This window comes from Biomphalaria glabrata, chromosome 3, assembly GCF_947242115.1.
Source record: "Biomphalaria glabrata chromosome 3, xgBioGlab47.1, whole genome shotgun sequence".
NCBI classification, from domain to species: domain Eukaryota; kingdom Metazoa; phylum Mollusca; class Gastropoda; family Planorbidae; genus Biomphalaria; species Biomphalaria glabrata.
In genome coordinates this window covers 44,506,245-44,530,831 of record NC_074713.1, presented here as the reverse complement: position 1 = coordinate 44,530,831, position 24,587 = coordinate 44,506,245, and the positions used below count along the sequence as shown (strand labels likewise).

Sequence of the window (24,587 nt, the reverse complement as noted above, 5' to 3'; positions counted from 1 at the left end):
ATGGTGGCCTCTTCCTCGGGTTTTACAGAATGTGTCAAATTCCTTTTAGATTTGAAAGTACCTATGGATGAGACCAACGTCGATGGTAATACTGCGTTACATTTTTGCACTTCATTTAGGCATATAGAATCTTTGTCGATGCTATTGCAGAATAAAGCCAACCACAGCATAACCAATGCCAATGGGGATACTCCAATAATGCTTGCATCTGCGAAAGGATATGAAGAAATAGTGAATGCATTGCTAAGTTGTCCAGATTTTAAAATAAATCAATGCAATTCAAATGACGGCAGATCTTCCCTAATGATAGCTTCGCAATTTAACCAGGTATCAATAGTACAGCTTTTATTAAAAGCCGGAGCTAATGTTAACGCTAAGTCAAAGTTAGGGGATACAGCTCTTCATCTTAGTATAGCCAACGGTTGTATAGAAGTAATAAAGATTCTCCATACTTATCAAGGCATCGATTTGAGTGCAGAGAACGATGCCGGATTTACGCCGCTATTTCTGTGCATCGCGCGCCAGCGGTACGAGATTCTCAAAATGCTTTGTGATTCTGGTATCGATGCCAAGAAAAACAATAAAAATGGGGACAACGCCATAACGTTCAGCATCAAGCATTATTCACTAGAGGCTTTACAAATCATTTTACAAAAATGTCAACTTTTTTCGAAGGAAAAGGACGACTACATTGCCCTAGCAAGACGTCTTAGTGCTGGTCATATTGTAAGCTTTCTTCAGCAATATGAACCAACAGAAAAAACTGCAGGTAAGTTGTGCTAGGGAAAAAAAATGAATCCCTCATTTTTCAACTATTTTTTAAAACCTAAATATGACTATTTTGTAAGTTAAGTTTATTAATAGTTAGATGTAAAAAACAAAAAAAAACCTACGTGAGAATTTTCCCCATCTTGTTTTACCTGCTTGGAGCAGAGAGAAGCCGTTTAATCCAGGTCAAATAAATGTCACAATCATTGAACTAATTTCCGTAAAATTCTATTTCTGAGGGTTTGATGTCAGCACGACTCCTAGTTTTCAACTCTATTCCTCCAGCATTTGAACGACGCAATAGTAAGTACGGAGAGACACTCCCGTCGACATATATTGCAGGTCAAGGTGGCTTTCGCTTTGGTGGTAGAGGACCTGTCCATTTTCCGTGTGGCACGCTTTACTTTAGAATCGAGGCCCACATTTTCTCGCTTTCTATTGCTTTTTTGGTCACCGTCTCTCTCCAACTAGTGCAGTCTAAGGCTATGTCTTTTCAATGGTCAGTATCAATGCTTACTGATTTAAAATCCCTTTTTATCACATCAACGCAACGGAGGTGGGGGCGACCAGTTTTTCTTGAGCCAGACACAAGTTGCCCGTATAGAATGATTTTTGGGATGCGTTTGTCCTCCATCCTGCGAACATGTCCGAGCCAGCGCAGGCGGCGTTGCCTGAGGACCGTAAAGATGCTAGGAAGGCCCGTTCTCGCAAGGATCTCAGTATTACACACTCTTTCTTTCCATGTTATTTTTAAGATCCTTCGAAGGCAGCGCAAGTCGAATGAGTTTAGTTGTCTCTCTTGTTTTGTGTAGGTTGTCCACGACTCACTGCCGTACAGTAGCGTGCTAAGAACGCATGCCTTGTAGACCTCCATTTTGGTCGCTGTGGTGAGCTTCTGGTTTTTCCAAACTCTTGGTCGGAGTCTAGCGAAGGTTGATGCCGCCTTCTCTATGCGTTTTTTTTTTAAATCTCCTCTGCTAGTGACAGGTCACCTTAAATTGTAGACCCAAAGTAGCAGAATTCATTTAATAATAATAATAATAATAATAAAATCATATAGATTATACACTTTCGAAAAATATACATTCAAATTTTATTAAAGTCTATAGCAAGATATTTCAAATGGAGTAAAAAAAAAAGTTATTTTGTATTATGAATTACTTTTCTATATTAACTGTCCAGCTCTCTTCGATTGGGATTATTATTAGGATTAACGACTATTCTTAGAGATTTTTACCCCTAGTCCTGTGTTATGCAGTACGGTGATCCTTGATCATGGCTTATTCGCTATTTAACATAGCATGAGGCCACATTTCACGAGGGATATCTTCATATTACTATTATGTGGCCGCCACAGTCCGCGGCTTGTTTGGGCCACCGGGTCTCTGCATTGCATTGCTTTCTAGGTCTTGCCCATTTTTCCGCTTTGTCATGAATCACCAATTTTACCGGTTGTTAATTCTTCTATGACTCTCGAGGTAACCATAAGGACCAGTTTCGCTACCGGATCTTTGCCTATTTTGGTTTCCCCTCGAGGCGCCACGTCGACGCTTAAAGGAACTTGATTAGTCACTTTATACATCAGACCTGATTTTGTGACTTCTTAAATTTGACCTAGATTTAATCTGAGGCAGGCTGCTAGACTATCCCTCTCCCCATTTCCCTTGTTGATAACTAACTCCCTCACTTTTTAATTGAAGTATAGTCTAGCTGTACACATCAAATTCCTTTAGTTCACATCCTCTTTCCTTGAATCGCTCTGTCGTCTGAATTTAAACAAGTAAAAGTAAAGTTCCCCTTTCAGACCTTGCAATCTATAGGGCAGATGATGTTAAGATCGCCTGTTTCTATGGCCAACAGTTAATGAGCAGGTTGTTGTGTGGCCGGCATAACGACCAACCGCCTTTACATTTCCTAACAAAAGTCAGGTACCCAGTAGAAAGGGGTGGACTAAGGGGCGCCCTAAAAATCCCGAAATTCAAAATCCCAGTCTTCACCGAGATTCGAAACCAGGATTCCAAGTTCGGAAACCGAGCGCTTAACCACTCAGACACCGCACTTCGCCTGAAACTTTTATTTTTGTTTTTGAATTTTTTGTGGAGAAACAACAACTAAAACTAGATTTAGATCTCTAAATACAATGATACAATTTATTGTACTGTCAAATTAAAACCTACTCACCAGTATCACATGTAAAATACTAAACTGATAAACGTAATGTCTTTACATCATACCAATATGATGTCAGTTACTTTTCTTGCTTGGCTCATTAGGGGTTACCCAAGAACAATTAATTAATACTAAATAACTCCACTCCAACTCCAGCTATCCATGAAAATAATAACTTTAATATCCAATAAAGCACACAATGACAGCAACACTTTCAGGAAATATAAACTACACAAACGCCAGTCCAGGAAACAACTGTCCAACCTTCCTGGACTGGGAACAAGGCCCCACTGACTATCGAACTCTCTCACATTAAAAAAAGAACTAAAACATTCAGTTCATAACACATGCAGACTGTTCACATTCATAACCTGGGCCTAAGAGTACATAAACAAAGGGATATAACTATCATACCAAAATATTAACAAAGTAACATATTCACTCTCGCCATACCTGCCCCCGACACATGGCTTAAGTAGATTTTGGTCATATGAAACTCAAGTAATAAGTATAATGGCTGAGTCAATAATAAGAAAATAGATTTCATGTCCTTCTCTAAGGCATTTGATCAAACATAGTTTGATAATAAAAAATTAAAGGAATAGTCAAGACGTGATTTAATTTTAATGGTCAAAAGTAATAATGTTTCAAGTTTCAAAGATTCATTTGTCGTTGTGAAAAAATATTATTTTTTTTATGTTTTACATGTTTCGGATATTCTTCTAAGTTGAAAGTAATTAACTTCTCGCTGGACGACGGAGGATGGTGTATGAGCAGTGTATGAACTCTGCCTGGTCGTGATGTTTGTGTGCTAGACTAATGTTCGGATTTATCGATGGTCCCTGGTTCAAACCCTGCCCGTTCCCATCCCCTGTCGTCCTGCGAGAGGTTTGGACTAGGAAGATAAATTATCTTCAACTCTGAAGGAACATCCGAAACATGTAAAACAAACAAACAACCAGGGACTGTCGAGATAATCAGTTCGGAACGTTAACCGCATGACCAGGCATTGCTCTTAACTTAATAACAAACTTGTTACAAACTAATAGCTTGACGATTTTAGATAATCTTTCAGCATTGATTTGTAGGGTTTTTGACCTACATAAACTAAACTTAAATTTTAAAATAGTAGATTAGTTTTAGTGTATTATAAAATTGCAATATAGATCTAGACATATGGAAATCAAAATTTACACTTTAAGTCTCGATTTAGATCTAGAAATTAAAATTCTAGATATCGATCTAGTCAATATAATTGTTAACTAGACCTAGAAATTCTAGCTCTAGAATCTACAATGATTTTAATTAGAATATAAATCTATATTTATTGTACAAATTTTTTTTTATATATTTAGTGTTAAAAATCTAGATTTAGTGTAAAAAAAATCTAGCTCTAGTGGAAAAAATCTAGAGTAGAAAAAATTCTTATGCCCACGTCACACGGCCTAGTTAGACTAAAAATGTCTTTAACAATACGAGAACGTTGGCGAGCATCAATAAATATTAGTGCACCGAGTTCTTATGAACATTTCATTTAAAGAATTTATTCCATGTGACGTAAAGGAAAAAAAATACATGACGTCACACGGCCTATTATATAGTTAGACTAAAAATGTCTTTATTAACACGAGAGAGAGAGAGCTAACGATGGTACATAGATATAGAGGAAACTGAGTTCTTATAGTATTTCATTTAAAGATGTGTGACTTATATATATATATATTTATATCATTTATTATTATATTATATATATATATCATTTCTAGGATAAATTTCGCATTTTTATGCATCTTGTATGTCAGTTTGTCTGTCCGTCATGTTTATATCAACAAAAAAAAAGATGCTATTGAAATCTGGTTAATCTTTAATTTTCCTTCCAAAACATAGAAATAGTTTTAAGTATCTATTATAGATTGTTCCGGAGTTAGTTTTCTTTTCTTCCGAAGTAACGTCTGTAGTTTATAAGATAAGAAGATACGTTTATTATTTCACGTGGTAAATTCAATTCTTAATATTTTAATCACAGCAGAGAACATTCATAGCTCACAATGTTTACAACTACCAACCAAAAACCAGGCTCTACCAGAGGACGTATCTACCACCAATACTAGTGTTAGTTTTGCTGAAGACCAAAGGTGTATGTCCGGATCAACAGAAAACCAGACAACTAGCTCAGATCCACCATGTCCAGCAATAGACAAATCATTTAAGTAAGCTTTGATCTAGCAGACAAAATAATGAGATAATGTTCGTTTGACTTCACATAATATTTATACTAACATTGGAGATTTTCATAGATGGCGAACAAATTCTAAACATCCAACGTTTGGTGTATCCGGTGTACAAAATATAGAAAGTGTTGATAGCTTATGTTTTTTTGTGTTTTTTTTAATATATGTATGCTCTTTTTGGTACTTGAGAATCAAATTTTCTAACCTCTCCCGGTTGTAGTACAAAGTAATTTCAATATGAAGGAAACATTAGACTTTCACTCTACGACTTAAAACTTATTTCAAAACAAATGGGCAAGGTCAACTCCCACGCATTGAGTGTTAAAAATATATCTCATTTCTTTTTTTATGTTCTTTTAACAAGGTATTTAGTGTCCTTGGCATTGTTCAGCTCATTGTGAAAATCTCCCATAGCATTACTAGAGAATACAATGAATACATTATGGTTTAAATTAAGACAAGGTACTTTTGACATATAACTTTAGTGAGATAATAACATATTGATTTATAATATAACAACAAACTGTATTAACACAGCTCTATTTTTTTTTGTTTCGTTAAATCTATGATTAGAGTTACAAATTCCATGCCTATGTTTATCTACGTCTTTAGCCTTCATGAATACTGCGCTGGCTCGGCGTAACATAATGTGTGCAGGTCAGGCAGGCGCGAGTGGGAGACCTATTCTCTGCTCAACATTAAATTACTAACGGTAGGCAGATGTTAGCGCTACTGGGTGGGTTTCATCTGTGACACCTCAGTCTACCACCAAGGGGCTAGAGTCACCTAAGTAACCAGACATACTAACCTAAACAGCCTAAACTAAATGAAAGCACCAAAGAAACTTTACTTTAGGATAAATAAACAAAACGTAACGTTATTTACATACAAAAAAAAATCAATAATAAAATATATACACTACAACGAAAACAACTAATACTAACTAAAACCCTCTGAATCTACGCCACTAAAAACTAACCAAACCAATTATCTAACACAAACTGATCAAAACAACTATCTAACTAAAGAGAACTAAATCACTACAAGACAACTACTATACTAGACCTAGATCTACACAAACACACTACAATAAACTAGTCTAGATCTACAATATTCTACTACTATAACCAACCCATAACACTAACATTAAAACAAGAACACCTTAGCCTTAGTACCTTACTATTAGTATTCACTAAGAACAGAAACAGACTATAACTAAGCCACTAAGGCCACACTACAGAAACAAAATAAATCTAGATCTACAGCAGAGTAATAGCAGTTATAGCACAGCAGAGTAATAGCAGCATGTATTTCAGCAGTAATATTCAGCAGTAACACAGCAGTAATAATAGCCTGCAATACATAAATGCAAAACTATAAAAATACAAAATCATATATTGTAATAACTTAAGTGAGGCAACTCAACGAGGCACATATATCTGTATTTACACGACATAACAAGTTCATAAAACATCATCACTTCGGCTCTCCACTTGGGCGGAAATCGTTCTCTTCTCCTCCTAATGTTGACATCCTTCTCAGTCTAGTTTATCACTGTGCGCACCTTCTAGCTTAGATGTCAGTGCGCAGGACAGAGTTATAACAATATTCTATTTGATCTAGAACACTCATAGCGGGACTAATGGACGCCGCCATCTTTAATACAGCATGTTGACAACTATTATGACAAATAGTCCAAGTAGAAAACAAAACTAAATTAAAATATATCTAGCATATTTACACACAGTGTGACATAGATCTAGTTAAAGAAAATATAAAATATGTCTACACTTACAGGCCGTCCCAGGTACAGAAATATAGCAATGATTAAATAAGTATTCGCCAGATCACTAAGATCATCAACTGTCACACAAACAATGATATACTTTACTGACCGCTGGTCAACTGTACACTCAACTTTTATACTATCCCGCACTAACCCATGTAACAAAAAAGCGGAAGTACAAATATTAAATTTGGCACTAGCCTATAAAAATAGAATACACAAAAAATAGCTAAAATTACATATAAAAATAGCTCTGGGAGCGCAAGCTCACAATAACATGATGTGAAATGTTTGGTATTACTGATCTAGATCTAGTGGACCTATCTTCAACTTATTTTGTTCTTCATCTAACACTGAAAGCTTGTCAGTACATGGGGTATTTGTGACAGTGTCTTATTCCCGATCGCCAGGATACATCAAAGTTGACAATGAGCCTATAGGCCTATATAACATACCACAACGTGCCAACGCCAAAAATATTGTTAACCTTAAATAATGTACCTCCAAATGAAAGACATGATTATTTCGGTATTTGAATGCAAAAATATCCTGCTAAGAGGATTCAAGGTAATTAGTGCAGATGCCGGGGTATCCGATCTCTTCATCCCCCGTCACTCCATTCCCTGGTCAATTCATCCACTGATCACCTGATCCGGAAGGGCTTTTCAAATATCAAAACAAGTCCTAGCTTATGATATGCGAAGAAATTCAACATTTCGGATTGGTACTGTAGGCTATATGAGTTTCGGAGGCTGACGGTGACCAAAAAAAAAATCCTCCCAGTCAGTCCTGTATCGGTTACCCCACTCGCTCTCTAACTACAGCTCATAGACGCTGACATTTCAGAAAGATGAATTTTTATTCATAGACTGCAGTCATGGGTCTGCAAAATGTAAATAAATAATTCGAAGGATGAGGTCTACTATTTTTTTTTTTTTATCGCCTTCAAGCATAATTTAAATTGAGTCTAGTGTATAAGTTTAGCATACCATTCTTTCCAGCTTAGAAATTGACAGTTCCAAGGACAAACCTTTGTGTTTTAACTTGAACGGAGATTGTCGAGGAGCGTAAGTGTTAAACAATTTTTTTTTTTCAAAAGCTATAGTACATTTTCATCTGGTCACAGAGATAAACACGCACACACACACACACACAATCACACACACGCGCGAACACTCACACACACACACATATAATATATATATATATATGTCTACATCATCAGATCTAGCGAGTTATTTTTTTTTTCCACATCTTTTGTATTAATTTTTTATTGTAGGCCTAATTTAGACCTCCACATATCTCGAAAGAAACTTTATCTTAGTAAGTTCACTTCTTCCCTATGCTCTACTCCCATTTGTCCCTAATAACATTTTGTGGACTTCCTTCTTTTAGATCGCTAACGTCAGCCTTAAGTCATAGTAAACAATTATAGTATTTCTTCCAAGTATGCAACAGTGTAAGTGAAAGTAACATTTTAGTAACACAATTATTCAAGATACAATTTACACTTAATATACATTTCGACTTAATATCACTAAGAAAGATTTTCTAAAAACTAACTCATTTTTGTCAACAATTTTAATGTTAGTCAAAGTTATGATATTTTATTTTAAATTCTTTTATATTTATCTTATCTTATTTATTTCTTTATTTTATCTAACACAAGGAGTAATTAAAGACCTATCTTTGTTTTTAGAACTCAGTACATAGAAGCCTAAAAAACGAAGCTAAAAGATCTAAATTTGAATTTAAACGATTTTAAACCATTAGGCTTACAACCTTCTAATAAGGCATTAATATCAATTTATTGGTTTTTAATGTATATATATATATATATATATATATATATATATATATATATATATATATATATATATATTTATATATATATATATATATATATATATATATATATACATATTTGTTTTCTTTAAACAGAACTATCAATGCAAACATTTTCTATGACAGAACCAAGAACTGTATTGTCGGGAAGCAGAACTCATTAACTGATCAGAAAACTGTAAAGGAGTAAAATAATCGATAAGAGAGGAATGTCAGTCCTACTTCAAAATAATTACAAGAGGCACGCAGGTTACTTAAACAACTTACGTATTCTATACTTTATGTCAATGCATGTATACATACATAGGATGCTATTATTCCAAGAAATAATTAGAGGACCCAATTAACTTTTTGACAATTTGGATTAGAGTTATGCGACTTCTTGGCCATTAAGCAGCATATTGTTTTTAAAGTTGTATGAATAGCCCAAAAGAAGTATTAAGATGTTTACATTGAAAAGTGTTCGTTACAGTTGGATTTGAAAATGTAAATTTGCAGTTCATTATATTAGTTTTTTTCTTACAACTTGCGGAGGTTTGGGGGGGGGGGGGTGAACAAAGAAAAAGTTCTTAAGAAAACTATAAATTATGTAAATTTAGTATTGGGGAATTTCTAGATAAAGTAAATAAACTAAATAAAAAAAAAGAATTTAGCTATAATTTGAACATGAACTGCTTGGCAGTGGATTTTCGTATTTTTAACTATGTTGAAAGTCACAGAGTCCAATGCTTCCTCCATAATAAAATTATTTAGTTCTAAACAACGGAAGAACCTAAAAACTTTGTTTCTGCAGTGCTTTAAAGTGCAAGACAATTATTATACACTTTTTAAAAACCTAGCTTATCAAGACTTCCTTTAAATTGTACACCGGATACACCAAATAGCTAGCTATTTATAGTTTTTCCCCGCCATGTATGAAAATCCACAGTGTGTAATAGTCGTCCTCTAGCGGCTCCCGGAAGGGGAATATTCGCTATTAGTTTTGTGTGGTCTGTCCATCAGTTCGTCCGTCCCAAATCTCAAAAAGATAGAAGATATAGAAAATCCGATATTATATTTTAGATCTTTCAAAGTTGTGATACTTTTTTCTTTTTAAAAGGCGAAAAGTTGTAGGTTTAAACTTAATTCAGTAAGCACTATTCACAATTAATATTGATTATTAATAGCAAAAACACGGGAAGCTATACTAGTATGGAAGGTGATTTTTCAGTATATTTTGAATACATTTATGCAAAATTTTGTTTGTGTGTGTAAACAAAAAATGTAAAAAAAAAATTATATAATTTTAATTGAGTATTTTTATTATACAAACTACCTTAAAACAAATTAAGTTTCAGTTAGGCCAGGTTCACATTGAACCATACCTTCAAAATTATCAGTTCATTGAATACATATGCATATCAACAATGTAATAACATTTATGAATCTCCGTAATCTTGTGGTATGAGATCGTTAGAGTCTTAAACGAACTATCAATACAACAGTATCCGCAACACTTTCGACATTAAAACGTCTTTTCTTTATCGGTGGAGATAGGGTTGTGTTTTTTTTTTTTTAGCTTGTAGTTCATAGTTTCAGATGTTTATGCTGAAAATATTGAAACCTGCATTTTTTACCTACTTTAATGGACCACTTCGGGGGCCGATTGTGAGTCTATGTTTCCAAACAACTTCTCTTTGTAACGTTTCATAAGACATGTTCATTCTGTAGGTACACCATTTAACTTATTGTGCAAATGATAAAGAAAAAAAAGGGGAGGGAGGGGAGGTGGAAAAGATACAATCTTTTGATTTGGTGCGCGTTGTTTACTTTCTATGTCCAAGCATAAATAAGTTAATAAGTTCTAAAGACATCCACATATCACGGCAATAATCTTATTTTGACAATTACAGATGTTCCATCAAAAGAGAAGATAATTACATCCTACGAGTACCCATTCGAGACCGTTCGTTATCGATCCATTTGTTAAATTAGTCATGCATGTTAGAGTCTGTTAAGTCATTGGCTTTCCAGGCTGTGCCAGGCGAGACCAATCGTTATGGGAATCGCACAGCCCCGTGACGTGACCACGAGCTATTGGTCTAAACTGCCTACATCATACTATTTTAGACCTTTCAAAGCTCTGATGCAGCGGCTACTTTTTTCTTTTCTGAAAGCGAAAAATTTCTTTTTTAAAATCGTGTATGCAAGCAGTTTTTTGATAAATATACACCATTTTTACAACTTTTCACAATGAATAATACCAGTAACAAAGAAAGGAAGGTATTTAGTAAGTGAGATTTATGCAAATGGTTTTCGATTATTTGTAAAAAAGAAAATACATTTTACAATTATATTGCTAAGTTAAGTAGTTCTGTCATACTAACTACTACATTTACAAACAATTTTGTTACTTTTTTTTAAGAGAAAAAATCTATTTAGTATGCATATAAGTGGAACGTAATTTAAAACAACAATTAATAAGTAGTTTTTCATATTATCACGTGATCTGCAGCACTATGGGACAGTCATGAAACTCCTAAGTAAAGGAATTATATATAATTTTTTTAAGGAAATGTTTGTTTTTTTCTTGAGGCTTCGAATAAGAGATTAACCCTTTACAAAACAATTAGATCAATTAGATAATCGTTATAAGACATCAGTTAGGCCAGGTTTACCTATCCCTTGGTCTGCTGGACCGTTGGGGCACCACACAAGATCTGTCAACCTTCTTTCTATATTTTTCTATGTCATTTGTCTTTGATAGAATTTCAATCTGATATTCTTTCTAAAAATATTGAAACCTGCCTTTTTACCTGCCTGGGTGGACTACTACGGGGGCCGATTCTGAGTTTGTGTTTCAACACAAACTGTCTTTGTAACCTTTTGTTTATTTGCATCGGTATTTGTAAATTACGGTTTAGACAAGCATTTGATTTTTGTTTTATTTTGATATGCAATAACACATATTTTGTATTTTTTAAAAATTCGCCTTCTTATTATATAAACTTTTTTACATTTGATTGTGTTGAAGGAAGAACCGCTAGTGGAAATAGCACTAAGCAAGAAAAGGTGTAGTGAATTGTTGTTGACCTAACTTGACTGTATACTAATGGCGAGCCTTTCACATTTATCTCCACCTCGTGCAATAATCACGGACATATGTGGTATCTCACCGCGGGGGGGGGGGGGGGGCATTTTCGTTTCCTTGTTAGCATCTCCAAGTTTGTCAAAGCCATTTCCACGGAGGTGCTGACTTTAGCTAGGGTCTTTGTCTTTATCAGTCAAGAGTGTAAATTATGTTATAATCATTTTTTAAACATATTTTAGCAAATTACTTTCTGTTTTCATTTTTATGATTCAAATTTGTATACAATATTGCTTTATAATAATATTTCTTTTTTTTTTCGTATTGTAATACATTAAATAATATATAATAATATAAGTATTTTAAACTATAATTGTACTTTTTGAAAATAAATAGATGTTTGTATGGATTGAATGAGCGGATGGAGGTAGGAGGGAGTTTAAAACCGATATTTTACCAAAAGTTAAAATGAGGAACACATTTCAAGACATTGTTGTACTTAGTAATAAATTTCGTAGAAGCACTGTGTTATTGTTCCAATAATTTATACCTCTTTTGTACATGTGATTTCTTCTTTATCTAAAATACCTGTAAAGCAAACTGTTCCTTTTAAAGACCAAATTGTTATAAATTATGCCTACAAAGAACGAAATGAAAAAATATAAATATATATGGTATTTAAGTTATCTAATTATCATTCATATAAGCATATGTGATATCTCGCTAGACGATAGTATTTTGATTTTAAACTTTGTTTACACCAGAAGATTTAATCGTGATTTTTAGCGGTCCCGTGTTATGGTGTGTGAGTGTGTGTGTCTATGTTTCTATGGTGACGGTGGGAAGAGATAAGCGATTGGTTGTGAATGATGCAAGATGTGGCATTGTTTGGCGGTCTTTGGTAGAAGAGAACGCCAGACTGAAGAGAAATGTCATTGTAGTGCGTTTTGTTGTGTTCAGAATACCATTTTTTTTTTATCATTACTCAAGTCTACTACATTGATTTCATTTGATCTCAAGTTGAATGTGTCTATATTGTAATAGAAGTCATATTTAGTATTGTTCACAAAAGAAGCTATTGAAGTTATTTCAAGTTTATAAGTTAATATTACGCCTACAGAGGTTTAGTTATCTACCAACAGTTTGGTACTACATGTCAACGACCGTCCACAACACCCCTAAAAGGAAAAAAAAGACACTATTACTAGTTGTCCATCAATCCGGCTTTTGATCAGTAGGTTCAGGAGACGATCCATTCGATATGAATCGGCTCCAGAGGATGATTGAAGTCAGCGTTTATTGGAATAAACAAAAAGTTATCTTAAGGTTAAAAATGAAGCGCCCATATCAAAGACAGAGAGTTTGACAAATAAAAGTGAAAGATGACCGCAAGGAGATAAAATATCATATGGTTTTTATCTCTCAAAAGATTTCCATTACTTCCAGGGGCGGACTCGGTATCAAAATCGGGACGGGCATTAATATAAAACCTGACCCACAAATGGCATGTCATATATGTGTATGACTAATTCTCTTCAAAATATATAAAGTTTGATAATGCATCAGAAACTGAATGTATGCTTGCCTAGGATTACGAAATGTATTTTATGTATACATGTAGGCCCAATGTAGTGTGAAAACTATAAACGGTACAATAGCAGCCTTAATGAGTTTGAAATGAATAGATTGTTATATCTCTGCTTCTACATTGAAGCCTATGGTGTGCACCAGTGCACTGTTAAAGACGAGTAATGAACACAGGTGAGAAGCAGTATAGGTTTTCCAGTCAGGAAGAAATCTTGTGAGGAAACTGTGGAAAGAGTCGTGTATTAACCCTGTATGTTAGTGGAAGGCAGTGGCGGCGACAGTGAACCTTGTAGGCCGGGCTAAATGAACTCATAGACAACATAAGACAATTATGTTTATTGTGATCATCTAATATCTTGTAAAAGAAAAAACAGCTCTTATCATTTCACCTTGACCCTTCATTGAATGTTTGCTCTAGATTCGTTACAATATTATTAAATGTTTTGGAAACTGTTTGGCATTATAGATTACAGACTTTATTTTTTTTTTAAGTCAAGTACGTCCTACACATTTCATGTGTCAATCTAGTCATGCATGTTGATCAGTGACTTAAACTCTTATAAGTCGTTGGTTTTCCTGGCTGACTTAAGCAGCCCATTCCATTCAAACATTAGAGAAAGCAGAACGGTTAGAGGGGCACTTATTTAATGTGAAAAGCTCTTGTTTCGTCTTAGTACATTCACAAAAATTTCATATGAATATACCATAAGTCATTATTTACAGGGCCGAATTTAGTATGTGGAGGCCTCAGGACAGGATTTTGTGGAAACTCCTACACTTTTTCAAAAGCGTTAATGAAAGTCCACTTATGAATAAAAGTTCTTATATCTAAAAAGATTGTACATTTAATTTCACTTTTTTTACATTAACGTTAACATGCATATTTTAGCTTCAAAAAGTGTATAATTTAAAGTTTGTGAAGGGTAAGGCCCTGCCGTAATTCCGGAGCTGCATTCATAAATTACGAGCATGCAATACTTTCTGACACGTCGAGATTAAGATATATACTTCTCTTTTGTGAAGGCCCCTTTCTTATGGAATACTCTGGGCTATAGCCCAGCCTGCCCTCCTTTAAATCCAGCCCAGATCATTATTAAAAGAATTTCCGTTAATAATAACTTCATAAGCATAACTTTGACATTAATTACAATAGTAAAAACATACAATTTTTTTTTTATTGTAAACCTTAAGTGTAGTATTTTTAGCACTATGTTATTAAAAATAGACAAAAAGAAAGCTTACTTGTTCTTTACAATCGTAGAAAGAGGAACTCTAAACCCATATTGTGCTGTGAATAAGTTGGGGGGTTTCCAATTTCGAGACTGTGTGTTTAAGTTAATTTCTGTTAAGTATTGTTAAAGAGTTAATTTTCGACCCTATTTTTTGTTTGCTGCGTTACATCAAATGTTTTCTAACTTAACCTCTCTCGATCCTCTTTAACTTTAACATTGTCAATGGAACCATCAAAGACGGGGGAGGGAAGGAACAAAAACAAATGGGAGTGCCATCAAACGTCCATGCCGACCAGCAAAATGATTAGACCAAACATAACCTCGAAGACATCAGAGCAGTGATAACTAATACTAGTCTATCGGCGGTGTAGCATACTATTTTGCAGGGCCGGCCTTAGGTGACCGAAGTGGGCTCCGCACTTATGCAACCGCAGTGGGCCCCACACTTTCATAGGACCTGCGCTAATTCTAGGTGGATAAATTATTAAATTAAACGATTGTATAATTCCTGAAATTGCAAAATATACGAAAAAGTCCTGGAAATATTCGGAAATTATTAAAATCTTTAGAAAACTCATACAAATCTCCTGAAATATATAGACAAAAATTGTCATTTTGGGGTGTCATTCAATTTGGAAAATGCCAATCCTACGCGCGATAAAACAAAAAAAACGGCATTATCCCGTAGTTTTGAAATCTGGTGAAAGAAGCTTCTCGTGGCTTAAACTAATGAAGAATTACATAAGTTCAACAATTCTCGTAGATAGATTGAAACATTTGGTAATTCTTGCTATTAAGCGTGATCTATGTAGGAAACAGAATTATTATGATATACTGTATGACTTTGCTACACGCAAGTCTTGTAAAGTAGTTTTGTACGTAGTAAAGAATGAATAAAATGCATAGACGAATTTATTTTCTAATACAAACTCTTAAATTTCACTAATTATCCGCTTCCCTAACCAAACTTGGCCCCGAGAAATCCGTTACGCATAGGGCCCCACAATAGTTAAGTCCGGCCCTGCTATTTAGTGACGGGTGAATATACATAGTAGATTACTTGTTCTCCTTCCATGACTTCTTGGTCACAATGTTGAAGTCCGGCGCTGCTATTTAGTGTTTGTAAAATGTTTGTAAAATGTTTTACATGTTTCGGATGTGCCTTCAGATTTGAAGGACAAAGGGGATGGGAGAGGGCAGGGTTTGATAAATCCAAACGACAGTCCAGCGCACAAACCGCACGACCAGGCAGCCATCTGTAGTAACCGGTGAATACTTGTTCTCCCCCATCTTGTTTTTCGTGGGGTGACTATCCGCAGAAATAAGAGAGCGATCTTTCCTTTATTTCTTCTTCTCGACAAACTCTTGAGCGACGAAGAGAATTATATATTTATAGATTCACTACATTGACTACAACCCCTCTTTGAAATATATATATTTATTCATACTTTAATTTTACATTACATATGGGCGACACAATGAGAAAGTTTTGAAATATAAATAATAACGTATATATAATTTATATAATTTAGATAATTAGCTTTTTACAAAGCTTATATGCAATCATTCTTTCTGGTAAAAAAAAAAGTTTGTACACGTTATTTCTCCCACATCCATTTTCAGATCAAGTTGAAACTTTTGCACAATTATTCATTGCCATAGTCAAGACATGAATCAATTTTTAAAATTTAACAATTAGTAAATTAATTACTGGTAATATATTACTTTGTTTCATACCAACTAAGGAAATTATTTCTTTAGTATTCACGAATACGGCTAATTTTGTAGGGTTTTGTCCCCTTGGATAATTCAACACGTACCTCTCCCACACCCACTCTCGGATAAATTTAAAACTTTTAACAATTATTTATTGTGGTGATACTCCACATGGGCAGATTTCACTGGTTCCAATTTTGAGCTTCCGGTACATGTGTTGTCGCATTCTGTTGTGTCCGGTCCTGAGTCGAAAGATTAGACGTTGGTCTTGTCGGGATAGCTTATAGTAAGCGTCATCTTTCTTGTGATTTGGATGAGAGCTCGTCCATTTCTCATTTATTTTATTTACGATTAATTTCTTCAATTCTTCTGGATAGAGTGCAGAGTTTATTAGGGTGTTAGTTCTCCCACTCTTGGCGAGTGTGTCAGCCTTCTCATTTCCTTCTAGTTCTATATGAGCTGGTATCCATTGAATTACAGTTTTTTTGCTGTTGTTGTTGAGCTTTGTAAGTGCTGTTCTGAGGTTTTTAATATATGAGGAATCAGAGTTTTGCAGGCTTTGGAGGGTTGTTTTTGCATCGGTTAGAAAGACAATCTGACTGTGTGGGGAACTTGGATGATTTGCTAGCATGGTAGTAGCTAGTGCTAGTTCTTCCCTTTCTGCTCTGTGACTGTCAGAGAGCTCTCCAGTTGCAATGGATTTTTCTAGTTTTCCTCCATCTGGCCATTCGATAAGTATTCCAGCTCCTCCATTTGTGGTGGCTTTATGGGTTGAGCCATCCGTGTAAACTCTATCCGTGTAAACTCTGATCCACTGATTGCTAGGATAATTGGTATATAGAAAACAGTTCACTATTTTCTTGAGCTCTGTTGGTCTGTAATCAGATTTTCTTTTTATGCTTTCAATATGGTCCCTTATAGTAGGAAGAGGGCTTTCGTCCCAGGGTGGAGATTCATTATAGTGTATCGAGGATTCCAGAGTAATTTTTTCAAGTTGGTGTATCTTTTTTAGGTTTAGAGATTCCTGTATGAAATTGGTCCTTTTGAGACGTTTTTTTGTCCCAGTTTTGTGGATTTTTGTTCTGAGTGGGTGCCTCTCCATGGTTTCCAAGTTAGTGAATTGGGAAAGGATTTTTATTTCTCTTCTTTCATCCAGAGAGATCAGGGCAGCGGTTTCCTCCATAGCTCTTATGGGTGTTGTTTTGATTGCTCCTGTCATTATCCTTAGACCAATATTTTGAACCTTGTCTATTTTTCTTAGGTTGGTTTGGGCTGCTGAGCCCCATGCTGTGGCACCATATTCTAGTACAGGTCTTACGTAACTGGTATAGGTCTTTTTCGGGAAGTTGTGATTTGCTCCCCAATCTGTGCCAGCTAATTTTTTCAAGAGGGATAGTCTCTGGATGCCTTTACTCTGTGTTTTATCTATATGGCTTTTCCAGGTTAGTCTCGGGTCATAGGTGACTCCAAGGTATGTAGGGCTGTCATTTTTTCTAAAGCTTCCTTATCTAATGTTAATTTTATTGTTTGTTGTTTTGTTGACAGTGAGAATATGGTATATGTGGTCTTTGTTGTGTTGATGGACATGCCCCAGTCTTTGGACCAATTATTGAGTTTATCAAGAGCATCTTGTAATCGATTTTTCGATGTTCGTGCATATTCTTCTGTGCTAATTAAGACAAGGTCATCTGCATTATTTCTGCATACATGCTGCTTTTAACTTTTCTTGGTAGGTTTTGATTTAGATCGTTTATGAATATTAGGAAAAGTGTTGGGGATAGGACTCCTCCTTGGGGGACGCCATTTTTTATACCCACTGTGTGGCTTCTTTGTCCTTGCATGCAGACTAAGGCTTTTCTATTATTTAGATATTCCTTTATCCAGTTGTACATTCTGTGGAATATGTGATGCTGGATTAGTTTGAGCAAGAGACCTTGTTCCCAGACTTTGTCAAATGCTTTTTCTAAGTCAACCCACACAATTGTTGTTGGTTTCTTTTATTGAAAGCCATCTTCTATTTCTTGTGTGATGAAGGCGATTTGATCTTCTGTTGATCTGCCTTTTCTAAAGCCAGCCTGGGCTTCAGTGAGTAGGTTATTTGACTCAAGGATCCATGTCAGCCTTCTATTTATCACTCTTTCCATCAGTTTGCAAGTACATCTAGTGAGGCTGATGGGGCGGTAGCTATCCAAATTGTTTCTTGGTTTGCCGTGCTTTAGTATAAGGATCATAATGGCTTTTTTCCAGATGTTTGGAATTCTGCCAGATTTCCAGCTAGCATTGAATATTTGTAGCAGTTTTCTTTTGGCTTGAGGACCCAAGTGAAGAAGCATGTCATTAGATATTTTGTCTGGGCCCGGGGCTTGTTTTGGTTTGAGGACTTTTAGGGATTCATCAAGTTCCTTCATTTTAAGATTAGTGGTCATTCCCAAGGAGTAAGCTGGATTGTTTTCTTTAATTCTATCTTGGATTTCTGAGCTTACATCTTTATTTCTACTTTCATTAATTTGTATTTGTCCTACGCTTTGGAAAAACTTAATGAATTCATTTGCTGCTTCTTGGCCTTTCAGGGGTTTGTTGTCCTTTTCTATTATTATAGGAGTTGTTCCACTGTCAGCACAATATAAATTAAGAACTGTATTATTGGATTTTGATTTATCGAGTTGTGGTTATACGACTTATACTTTATTTTTAGATTTCCCGCCAAATGTGTACAAATCGGAAATTCTTAGTAGTTTTTATTTCTATTTTTAGCCAAAAACAATATATATAATATATAACAACTAAAAATAAAGAAATGCCATTGGTCGATCGAATTTAGGTGCCAAACATAGACAAAACTCCAGTAACAACATTGCAGCTAGAGTCTAGATCTATCTGTAACAATCTGTTCTAGATCTATATAGATCTAGTCTAGATCTAGATTATCCAGACCTCTATTATTCATTCTGCTTTCGTACTGAACTGATGACAACTCGACAACTCTTGTTCTTATTTATTGAATTGAATTTATTTAAACGGTAAAGATTAGGCCAATTATGTTAGTTCACCGAGTAGAGTACCGATCTAGAGTCTAGACTTCACTCTAGATTACTCTAGATCTAGATTACATCTAGTCCTAGATGAAGTCGTAGTCTAGATCTAGATTTAAAGATTATTCTAGAATATTCTAGATCTAATCATCTAGAATCCTAGATATTAGTTTTTTATTACTATTATTAGATCTAGATTAGGTTAGACTAAGACACTAAGATTCTAGATCTAGATAATTAGATTTTATTAGATTATTATCATTATTATATGATTATTATTATTATCATTATTAGAATAGATAGAGTCTAGATCTAGATAGAAAACCAGAGTGCGAAGGGGGAAATTATGTTGTTGAGTAATGATGCTTTCAACAATAAAAATGTCTATCTATACTTCATTAGAATAGTAGTGCATTTAAATAATGGAAAAAAAAAGAGGTTTGAATTCAGAGTTTTCCTTCTCTCAGGTGGGTAGCCAGCCTTTGCCCCTTCTCTTGTAAGTTCACCGGACTGAATATCTGAGCAACTTCCAGGAGTTGAACTGGTTGTCAGAGGCTATTTGAGGCACATGTCATTAGGAAGTATTTAATATGTAGCTGAGTGCTTACATCCATTACCACTTCCACCAATGACAATTTAAATTACACCAATTTTGGCTATTGTTATATTTGTTTGCGCAAATTTTATGTCCTGGAATTTTATAATGTCTCCTAGGCAACATTATTAAAAAGGATCTAAAATCACATGCACAACATTACCATATTTAAATGAACTTTTTGAACAAAAATGTGTCGGAAAAATCAGCAGCCACCCTCTCCATCATAACTACGTCAAGTCGTCGCAAAGTGGGCGACTTCTGTCAATCAAGACTAGAACCGAGTAGTACAAAAACTTGTTCGTTCCTTACTTGGCTAGACTTTATCAACGCCACTTGTTTGTTGATAAAAAAACATGAAAAGGACCAAGATGCCTGTGTGTAGTCACTCAATGAACTCTTTATGTTCTATTTGTGAATGTTTCTGTTGTGTTGTCTTTATATGAGAAAAGAGTCCTTGTAATCACAACAAATTTCCATAAGGATCAATAAAGCAGTCTTAGTCTTAGAAAACTTTTGAAATTTCAAATTGACTATGTTGCTGAAACCCTGAAAAAACCTTTGATTAGATTTAAACATATGTGCAGCTAATGCTATGAACATATTATGGTTGACTTTGACAAAGAATTATTGTAGATATTTTATTGACTTTTTAATTTTTTAAATTTTTCATACTTCAAATTTGATCTTAGTTTTTAAAGCCTTTTTTTTTTCCAAGGTAAAATAGTGCTTAAAAAAAACTAAATAAATCATAGTTGTTTAACTTTAAATGTAATTATTTTTCCTTCTTTTTTTATTTACTACAAAGTTTTAAATAATTGGGTTTTTGTCTTTTCTTACAATAAATTTATGGTCCTAATTTTTTATAAACAAAATAATATGGCCTAAATTGCTTTGGCCATCCTTGTGCACTTTTTTTAAAATCATTTTTCATTTTAATTTTGTAAATGTTTTAAATTCTCTACACAAGAGTAGTTTCTGCCTCTTCCATTTATGAAAACAAAAGTATAAAAAAATGATGTAAGCTTTTGTATAAAAAAAAAAAGGATGTGCATTATGTTTCTTTATGGGAAAGAAAGGATCCATCTTACATTGGGCATTTGGGGTTATAAAAGTCAGTGCAATATTTAGATTTTATATATTCTTTATATCTTGCTCACTTCATTTGAAGATTTAGATTATAAAGTGGCAATTAAAAGAGACCCACTTGTCAAGGAGGATGCACAGTGGCTGAGTTGTAAAGTGCTTGGATTCTAAAATGTTGGGGGGGGATCCTGGCTTTGAATCCTGGTGAAGACTGGGCTTTTTCATTTCAGGATCTTTGGGCTCTTCTGAGTCCACCTAGTTCTAATGGGAACCTGACATTAGTTGGGGAAAAGTAAAGGCAGTTGGTCCTTTTGCTGGCCACATGACACCTTTGTTAACCGTGGGCCACAGAAACAGATAACTTTTACATCATCTTCCCTATAGATAGTAAGGGCTGAAAGGGGAACTCTACTTGTTATTTTTCAAGAATAAATTGATAGTGCTAAGTTACGCAGTATAATGATTAGATGATTTGTTTGTCCAAGCATTTAAAAACAGCTTAAAATTAATTTTTTATTCTTTCAGTTTCTGATATAAAGATTAACAATGGAAGCTTCCCGTCAGCAAAACCAGCTTCAATTTCAACAAAATATGCAACATTTAATACAACAGCAGATGCAGCTACAAACACAAGAAATTCAGATTACCTCTGATAATTTTCTGTTTCAACCAATTGACTTGTTGTCTTCTCTGTGCTTGGTTGCTCAAGATTTTGTTGATGTTAAACAAAGTATTGTGTTTGCTTCCAACTTTAAAAAGCAACTTGATGCTACTGAAAAGGAAGATATTAAATCTTTGTTTTCAGATCTTGATTCACTGGAAGTGCCATTTGATGTTACTTATCTTATCATATGCTCTATATTCGGATACACGGAGAAAGGAGTTGAACTAATTAAAACTGGAGCCAATGTTAATAAATCAAACAGAAATGGCCTAACTGCTCTCATGTTTGCATCAATGTTTCATAATGTTGGTTTAGTTAAAATATTAATACAGCATGGAGCTGATGTCAATCTGAAAGACAGGCGGCATATAAATGCACTTATGTGGACTGTTTTACAAGGTCACACAGATATTGTGCAAATTCTATTACATAACAATGCTGATGTCCATAACAGAACTCCAAGTGGCATGGATGCTGTACACATTGCCGTAGAGAAAGGTTTTACAAACATATTTAAATTACTTATGGACAAAAATGCTGATATATCTTCTAAAACTAATGATGGATGGATCCCTCTTATGAGAAGTGCTCGTTACAAAGATTCTACCATTGCAAATTTATTACTAAACAGAAATGTGTGCGTCAATGAAAAAAATTTTGAAGATAATACAGCCCTTCACCTTAGTGGGATGAATGGAAATGTGAATTGCATCAAAAAACTTCTGAACCATGACACTGACATTAACTGTACTAATGCTATTGGAATGACTCCTCTGATGTATGCTGTCAGGGCTGGAAATTTGAAAATCGTACAAAAATTATTAGAAAAAGGAGCAAAAGAGACTTTAAATAATTTAAATAACAACAAACGCTCAGCTTTGTTTTTTGCAGTTTTCTCAAAATGTTCAGATATAGTTAAAGAACTAACCAAAGCAGGCGCCAATGCTAATGTTTTAGATATATTTAATTGCTCGCCTCTACAATATGCCATCAAGAACAAAAGTTCAGACATTGTCAAGCATTTATTGAAATTCAAAGATCAGTCATGGCACACTGGTGAAGAATTCATAACTTGTTTATCTGAAGCCATTGAAAGAGAAGATATCAATGCTGTAACATGTTTATTAAATTTTCAAAGCAAGACGCTCATTTTAAAGGAGGCTAAAGCTGTTTCATGCTTCTATAGTGAGTCTCCTCTTGCGCTATCCTGCGCAATTTAGAAATAGTAGAGCTCCTTCTAAATGCTGGTGCAGATGTGAATACCTTAGATGGTGATTTACAGTCTGTTTTATTTTTTAGTGTGTTACAAGGTGATATGTATATGAGTAGACTGGTAGTTGAAAAATTTAATGCCAATATTAATTTGAAAGACTGCAATGGTAACACACCACTAATTATGTCAGCTGTCATGAAAAATAAAGAAATGGTTTACTTTCTTCTAGAAAAAAATGCTTCACGTTATTCTACTAATTTTCAAGGTGTCTCGGCTATGATGGAAGCAGCGTCCTTGGGATGTTATGAAATTGTCAAAAGTATATATGAAAATGATTATGATCTGAATCTCTCTGATTATAAAGGATGGACACCTTTGATGTTTTCTGCTTTTGGGGGGGATCCTAAAACTATTAAGTTTTTATTGGGTAAAGGTGTTAATATAAATTCTATTTCAAACACGTCCGCAACCCCATTGATGATAGCTGCAGGTGAAGGTCATAAAGATGCAGTCACTTTATTGCTGGAGCATGGGGCATCTGCTAATGCCAGAGATGTTAATCATCAATCAGCTTATTTCATGCTGTCAAGAATGGTCACAAAGATACATTACAAAAATTACTTGAGGGTGGAGCTGACGTTTATGCTGAGGATTGTATGAAAAAAACAGCTTTAATGAATGCAGTTCGCAAGGGAGATGTGCATTGCTTGAAATTACTTATTCAATACAAAGCTAATTGTGATCAAAAGGATGTTTTTGGTACCACTCCTTTGATTATAAGTGCTTATTCCAACTTAACAGAATGTCTTAAAACACTGTTAGATCAAAGAGTATCTGTAAATGACTCATCCATTTCAGGGAACACAGCTTTACACCTCTGCTCATCTAATGGTGACAATGCAGCGGTAACTCTCCTGCTGCAGCATGATGCAGATCCAAATAAGACAAATGGTAATGGGCATTCGCCACTGATGCTAGCAGCTGGCAAAGGATTTGATGGCATAGTGCAAGATTTACTGAACTGTGCTGTTGTCGACAAAGATCTTCGCAACACAGTTGATGGTAAAACATCCTTAATGATTGCTGCACAGCTGAACAAGCTTTCCACTGTGAAACTTTAGGTTCAAGCTGGAAGCAATGTAAACAGTAAGTCTGAATCTGGTGATACTGCACTTCATCTTAGTGTCATCAATGGATTTATTGATGTTGTGAAGTTTTTCACCACTGTTCCTAACATAGATTTGAATGCTGAAAATAATGATGGCCACACCCCCTTATTTTTTTGTGTTCATTTCAAGCGAAATGATATTCTCAAAGTATTGGTTGATGCTGGTGCTGATGTTAAGCCAACAAATCCACATGGGGTCAATATAATGACATTTATCATTAGAGAGAAATGTATCAAAGCATTTCATATTGTCATACAAAGCTACAAGCTGTCAAAGGATGAGAAAGCTGATTTCATGCAATTGGGGAAAACTATGTTCACGCCTGACATTATAGATTTATTTGAACAGTTTAAACAGTGTAGCAATGAGGCCAGTGAAAGTAAGTATATTTTGCATAGCATGTCACTTGATTCATATTTGTTAATTG

At 34.7% G+C, this 24,587-nt stretch overlaps 1 protein-coding gene and 1 pseudogene across 5 annotated transcripts; both read left to right on the top strand.

Moving 5' to 3' along the window:
• Window positions 1–23,021, top strand: LOC106050147 (ankyrin homolog). Of its 5 annotated transcripts, XR_008776781.1 has the most exons (5): window positions 1–769; window positions 4,964–5,147; window positions 7,956–8,021; window positions 8,896–9,048; window positions 21,640–21,779. XR_008776781.1 is itself a non-coding variant. In XM_056022229.1 (4 exons), the coding sequence occupies exons 1-4, from the start codon at window positions 1–3 to the stop codon at window positions 8,987–8,989; spliced, it is 1,083 nt and encodes a 360-aa protein (XP_055878204.1). In that variant the 3' UTR covers window positions 8,990–12,392. The 5 variants fall into 5 exon arrangements, 4 of the variants coding, with proteins under 4 accessions (XP_055878204.1, XP_055878205.1, XP_055878203.1 ...); XM_056022229.1 differs by lacking the exon at window positions 21,640–21,779 and having other exon boundaries at window positions 8,926–12,392; XM_056022230.1 differs by lacking the exons at window positions 7,956–8,021; window positions 21,640–21,779 and having other exon boundaries at window positions 8,896–12,392.
• Window positions 23,022–23,093: 72 nt separating this feature from the next.
• The window catches only part of LOC106050137 (serine/threonine-protein phosphatase 6 regulatory ankyrin repeat subunit A-like), a 29,209-nt pseudogene continuing 27,715 nt past the window's right edge, over window positions 23,094–24,587 (top strand).